The 7,099-nt window shown below is 37.7% G+C and overlaps 1 protein-coding gene across 1 annotated transcript; it reads right to left on the bottom strand.

Moving 5' to 3' along the window:
- Positions 1 to 6,117: 6,117 nt before the first annotated feature.
- On the bottom strand, positions 6,118 to 6,886 carry LOC141710977 (psbQ-like protein 3, chloroplastic). Its single transcript, XM_074513447.1, has one exon. It carries the CDS (start codon positions 6,750 to 6,752, stop codon positions 6,198 to 6,200), a length of 555 nt encoding a protein of 184 aa, XP_074369548.1. The 5' UTR covers positions 6,753 to 6,886; the 3' UTR covers positions 6,118 to 6,197.
- Between the last annotated feature and the right edge of the window lie 213 nt (positions 6,887 to 7,099).

The following is a 7,099-nucleotide window of genomic DNA, read 5'->3' as shown; positions in this document are numbered from 1 at the left end:
CATATCCTCTTGATAGCGTTCAAATGCAGCATAGTAGGCCTCTCCATATAGCGACTAACAATCCCAACAGCATAAGCTATGTCAGGTCGAGTATAGACCAAATAGCGCAAGCCTCCTACAAGACTCTTGTAATCAGTTGAGTTCACTGCTTCACCAGTTTGGTCGGCATCAATCTGCAGCTTGAAATCCATGGGATAAGTGACAGATTTACATTCGCTCAGGCCTGCCCTTTGAAGCACCTTTTTAGCATATGATGTTTGCTTTATCTCAATAAACCCCTGTCCTTGATCAACCTCCAAACCCAAATAGTATGACAACCGTCCAAGATCAGTCATGTCAAATTCTCTACTCATTTCCCCCTTGAATTTGACAATGAGTGAAGTACTAGTACCTGTAATAATTAAATCATCAACATAGACTCCGACAATCAAAGAATCAGTGCCATCCTTTCGAGTATACACAGCATGCTCATAAGGACATTTTTCAAAGCCCAAATTCATTAAACACTTGTTAAGTTGAGAGTACCACGCTCGAGGTGCCTGGCGTAAGCCATATAATGCTTTCAACAGTTTGTAAACCTTGTCTTCTTGCCCTTTTTTCACGTACCCTTTTGGTTGTGACACATAGACTTCTTCAAGTAGGACTCCATTCAAGAATGCAGACTTAACATCGAGATGATGCACCTCCCATGCATTCTTAGCTGCCAAAGCCAGGAGCAATCGAACTGTTTCCAGCCTTGTTACCGGGGCAAAAACTTCCTCGTAATCGATGCCAAGTCTCTGTACATAACCCTTAGCCACCAAGCGTGCTTTATGCTTGATTACGTTTCCATTTGTGTCTTTTTTCAGCTTAAACACCCATTTTAAGCCTATCGCCTTGTGACCCTTTGGAAGATCAGTGAGTTTCCATGTCTGATTCTTCTCTATTGTAGCAATTTCTGTATCCATTGCCACTTTCCAGTCCTCCTCCTGAACAGCTTGTTCGAAGTTCACTGGTTCATCAATACCAGATAATAGTAGCTCATCTTCTAACTCCACTATGTCAGTGGTGTTGTAAATGTCAGAAAGGCGTCTAAAACGTCGTGGTTCGCTGTCAGTGTCACTTGACATACCAGACATAGTACTTTCTGTGGTGTCTACATTCGATGATGAAGATGCAGAAACACTTTGAGTAGCTGGTGTCATGGGAGATGCTGGACTTTCAATCCCAGAATTTTCTGGTGAGTCTGGTGTGGCCTGTGCCTCTGATGTAAAAACATCGAATGTAAATTGCCCTCCTGCTGTCTGAGTGTTACATTCCTCTGACTCATTCCAGAACCATCCTTTTGCCTCGTTGAATGTAACATCTCTGCTTACGTGTATACGCCCTGAATCTGGGTCGTACAACCGATAAGCCTTGGTTCCTGGCTCACGACCAAAATGAACCAAAAGTTTACTTCGATCATCAAGTTTCTTTGTAAACACAGCTGGCACTTTCATGTATGAGAGACATCCAAACACCCTCAGAGAATCAACAGATGGTTTTTCCCCATACCAGGCCTGATATGGAGTAATATTTGAAAGTGCTCGTGTGGGGAGTTTATTCAAAATATAGACTGCATGTGTGACAGCTTCACCCCAGAATTTTGCAGGCACTTTTCTTTCTTTTAACAAGCTTCGAGCCATGGCAACAACGGTACGATTACGGCGCTCTACAACACCATTTTGTTGTGGTGTGTAGGGCGCGGTATAGTGTCTCAAAATACCCGCTTCTTCACAAAAGGACGTAAAATCTTTAGAGCAAAATTCCCCTCCACGATCAGTACGGAACACCTGTATCTTCTCCTTTGTTGCATTTTCAACAAGATTTTTAAATTTCTTGAAACAAGCCAGTGCGTCAGTTTTAGACTTAAGCATATATGTCCACATCATACGAGAGTAATCATCGACTAATAACAAGAAAAAACGATTACCAGCAGGGGTAGGGGGTGAGATAGGTCCGCAAAGGTCTCCATGTATCAATTCTAATGCACCTTTAGCAATAAAATTTGAATGAACAGGGAATGGCTTACGTGATTGTTTAGACATGAGGCACCCGCTGCAAAGTTCTTTTGGTTGATTGAGTGAAGGCAGCCCACGCACCATATGATTGTTTGACATTAGTTGCATCGCCTTGAAGTTAACATGTCCGAGACGTGAATGCCACAGCCACGTATTTTCTTCTCCTTTTGTCAGCAAACACGTTTCTTTAATATCTTCAATATGGATCTTGTAGAGACGATTTGCAGAACGTCTCACGTGCATAAGAAGTCTTCCACAGCTATCATAGACATACAAACTGTCCCCGTTCAGTACCACCCTGTTTCCTTCTTCAGAGAGTTGACCCAGACTTATAATATTACTTTGCAACGTTGGTATATAATATACTCCATGTAAGACTCTAGTTTCACCATTCTTGCAGGCAATCCTGATTGTGCCTTTTCCTTCAATATTAACAAAAGATCCATCTCCAAACTTCACCCTGCCTTTCATTGTCTTGTCCAAACTCTCAAATTTTTCACGTCTCCCGGTCATGTGATTGCTTGCTCCGTTATCTAAATACCAAGTATCCTCTGTCACAGTTCTGGTTGAGTCAGCACCTTCAGATAGAAGTATCACTCCATCTACACTCTCCTCATATTTAACCATCAAGAGTGCAGGTTCATCGTCATGTGTCTGGGTTAAATTTGCTTCACCCCGTTGCAATCTGTTTCTCCTTGATTTTCTACATTCAGCTGCGAAATGTCCATAGCCACCACAATTAAAGCACTTTACTTTACTCCTGTCAAACCTGCCACGACCACCTTGATTGTCCCTTTCTCTATGATCATTTCCAAACTGCTGACCGCTTCGACTGGATTTTTTCAACCATTCTTCATGTGTGAGCAAGAGCTTTCCTCCACTGTCACTCTCACGTTTCGACCATTCCTCCTCAGTCAATAAGAGTTGTTGTCCCTCCTTGCTATCCACTTGACCAGATATTCGTTCCTCATGTGCTTTTAGAGAACCGATTACCTCTTCAACTGACATTTTCTCGAGATCTCCAAATTGTTCGATAGCTGAAGCAATTTGCAGAAATTTCGATGGCACTGCCCTTAGCAATTTCTTTACAACATACTCTTCTCCAATTGTCTCTCCAAGTGCCCTGATATTCGCTACCAGACCATTTAATTTCATGCAGAAATCATCTAAATTCTCAGAATCTTTCATATTTAAAGACTCAAACTCAGATTTAAGAGTTTGAGCTTTAGCTTTCTTAACCTTCTCAGCACCCAACGAAACCGTCTTAATCGCCTCCCATGCTTCTTTTGCGGTTTTCCGTTCTGCGAGTGTCAACAGCAAATCTTCTGAAATACCTTGATAAATCATGGCCAAAGCTCGTTTGTCTACCTTGTCGTCCACATTGGCCTTTGGGTCTTTAGGGTCAATTGCTTCCCACACGTTATGTGCTTGCATGAAAACTCTCATTTTCATCGCCCACGCAGTATAGTTAGTCTTTGTTAACATAGGATAACTCAGACCTAGCTGCCCCTGCCCTTCTTTACTCTTACTTGACTCTGCCATTCCGTTTGACACAGGGTACTAATTGGGATAAAATAGCTCTGATACCAGATGTAAGTACTAAATAATAATCTGAGATAACAAGTAAATGATACTCTGAATAAAACACTACAATTGGGATTAATAATGAAGAAGAGTACACAGCTTATTTAAAGAGACCAGCTGAAACGCAAACTCTTTCCACGAAGCCTACTGAAACGCAACAACCTTAATCTACTACTCCTACTACAACGCTTAGTTGATTTATTCAAACATAATAAAAACAGATAAACAGATGAAACATGTTTAGATAATATCCCCAACATCCTTTCAGTATGAATGCGAAGGAGAATCTAGGAAACAATGATGACACGACAAAATGAAGGTATCATTTACTGGTCAATCTTTTAGGTCATCGCACTATACCTCTATACATTCTACTTGGTTAGATGAAAACAGTTACATTAATTTATATGTGTGCTTGCTTTAAAAGATATCTTGGATTCAATGAGAGTGCATACACTTGATATGAATATCTCTTTACATATATATATAGACATATTACAGTTGTACTTGATAATGTTTTGTCTTTGTGTTTTCTAATAGGAGTAATTTATAAAGTTTTTTGTAATATACATTTTATTGTAATTTTGAACTATATGAGCCATAAGATTTTATTTTACAATTTCACAATCTCATTTCTTTTTTCCTAATTAGTGCAGTGAGTTAATTGGTGTCCATCTTCATGTACAGAAAAAACTGAACGGCCAACTGAAACCAAATTAAGTTCATAACCGAGCGACAATGCAAACGTCCGACCGAAATCTTGTAGTTGGATTGATATTTTTCCCTCGCGTAATTATTTTATTGTTCTGGCGCGTAATCAATTCTTGGGGTACTGCATATGAGTCAAAGTGTCGTTTAGCTTTTAGAACTCCGCTTAGTAAAACATTCGAATTTAGAGAAAATTAAGTTAAGTTAAAAACTATTCAAATACTTCTTTATCTAGCTACAAACTCGAGTTTCTAGTTACATGACTCGTGTATGAATGAACTTATAATAATTAGTTTTAGTATTATTTTGCACTTTATTGATATACTGATATTAAATCCATTCGAGCTAGCTTAATTATGAGCCAAATTCGAACATATCAAAATTTTGTCTAGCCCAACTTCGTATTGAAAATCATGGTTCGGCCAAGCAAGAACTTGAGCTGAATTTAATGGAAACACAGTCAGTAATTGTCTCCAGGTACATGATGCTCAATTCCAGTACGACGGTACGTAAAAGAAGTCCATTAAGTGTATCACTTGTCAAAAGTAAAAATCAACCACCGCTGCCTGATCATCACGTACACTACAATAAATCTGGTCATTTACGACGGTTTTGTTATAGTGTCAGGGTGTTATTTAAGTGTATAATTACTACTGCAAGTCGGATATCATAAGTAATTATTAGCTGGATATCCTAAGTGTATATGAATGGTCCCGTTTGCTAGATGGCGTGCAGGTCAAATCATAAAAATGAGCAGTTGCAAGATCGCCAAAATTCAATCGGAGCTGAGTATTATCAAGATCTTGCAAGCATTTTAATTAGCCAGCTTACACTAATTTTTTGTAATCTCAGCTGATCAGGTTGCTGATACACTCACCTATAAGTCAAAGAAATTTACACTGTTGAAAAGACATAAACTTGATTATGAAATCACAGAAGTTTAAAATTCAAGTTACCGATGGTATGATTCTAAAGACTCATGTCCCCAACATAACTTTCATATCGAGCATCTACTTGTGTTTCAAGACCAGATGGGTTATATAATTTTTAATTGAATAAGACCTCCAATATATAGTGCATGGTTTCCGATAATAGTCTACTAGAAAAAGAAGATAGTGATTTAAGATGAATGTACGTGTGCACCAATGAGCTCTAGCTCAATTGGTACTTAGCACAAGAGGGCGGTGTGGACTAATGCAAGTATTTGCAGGCTTATAGCTGTTTCGCTGATCAGTTGAGTAGCTGGTTCACTACAAACACGCTCTATACACAGATATAAGATAGTATACTGCACCCTTTTTCTGATATGAAAACTAAAGAAGATGCAAAGTTCTGGGGTCGAATCGTATCACTTGTCACCGGATCCAAGAAAAAATAACGACTTGCACTGCCTTTTGTATTGACACATATTTATGGCCCTACATAATTTCAAATCACAACTTACAAGTCTAAATTTAAAAATACTTGGTGTACAAAATTGAATACAACAGAATTACATGTATTACGTTTTAAGTGATATATGGCTCCCCGATTTTCACATCAACAACCCTTATTAAAATATTTTAACATCAATTGTCATGTTATTTTATATAAATTTTTTTACAATTCTATACACCTCGCATTACTCATATAAATTACAATAAATTAGGTCCAACAACTAATAATATATAGGTTCAATAATTAAGATACAAATGTAAATTACAATAAATTTGGTCCACCGATTAGTATAGGCCCAATGATTTGGATAACTTCTGCAATATCATTCTACTCTTGCAAAAAAAATTCATTGAAAATGAAGCAACCAAATTTATATATAGTAAAAACTATAAATACTTGTATAATATTGTTACAAGTTTATTATAAAAATTAATATAATAAAGAGAAGAATTCATTTAGTGCTACAACAATGTTATCATAACATTCATTGACACGTGTCACATCCTTATCTCTTGCAGCATAATCCAGTTGAGAAACATTATTGAACAGAACGGAATAGAGATTCCTAAGTTGAGGCCTTTGAGTAGGAGGTTTGGATTGAATAATAGTATACAAATCTTGCTTAAGAAGTGCAGAGCTTCTTCTCAAATCCTTCTGAGCTTCTTTCCAAGATTCCAGTTCCAGAATTTCTTTGACTTGTAATAAACTTTGTGCATGGGATTTGATTCCAGCCTCGGCCTCTTCAACTGTTTGGTCAGGCACAGTCAATGAAAAATCAAATGCATGGGCTTGTTTTGTGGGGCTGCTGCATGAAGGGAGTAATGAGAGAAGTGGAATGAGTAGAGATGATCTTCTTCTGGTGGGAATGGAATTGATAGGAATTTGGGTTGGTGTTTGAAATGGAACTGAGAAGAATGGTGGATTGGAAATGTGAGGTTGGGAATGGTTTGGTTTTGATAAGCACTGGAGTTTTTGTAGTGCCATGGATACAGCTAGTTTGTGTGTTCAGTTTGTAGGTAATGGAACTGTATGGGCGGCTTATCTCTTCATACTATGACTAATCTATACCCATGTTAAACAAAAGTTTGTTCCACATCCACTTGAAATTTGAGAGTGTTCTAAAACAATTTAAAATTGTTTTATTCAGTTTATATTCTTAAAAACATATAAAAATTAAGTATATTAAATGCAAATTTTAAATCTGACAGTAATATATAAAGATACTGAACTTATTTTTTAAAAATATCATATTACTGTATACAGTTACATGTACACTTGCATACTCATTTCCTCCATGGCAAAATTAACCAGAGCATATAAGACTAAGAGGC

This window comes from Apium graveolens, chromosome 3 (genome assembly GCF_009905375.1).
Source record: "Apium graveolens cultivar Ventura chromosome 3, ASM990537v1, whole genome shotgun sequence".
Taxonomy (NCBI): domain Eukaryota; kingdom Viridiplantae; phylum Streptophyta; class Magnoliopsida; order Apiales; family Apiaceae; genus Apium; species Apium graveolens.
This window is presented reverse-complemented; position numbering and strand designations above follow the sequence as displayed.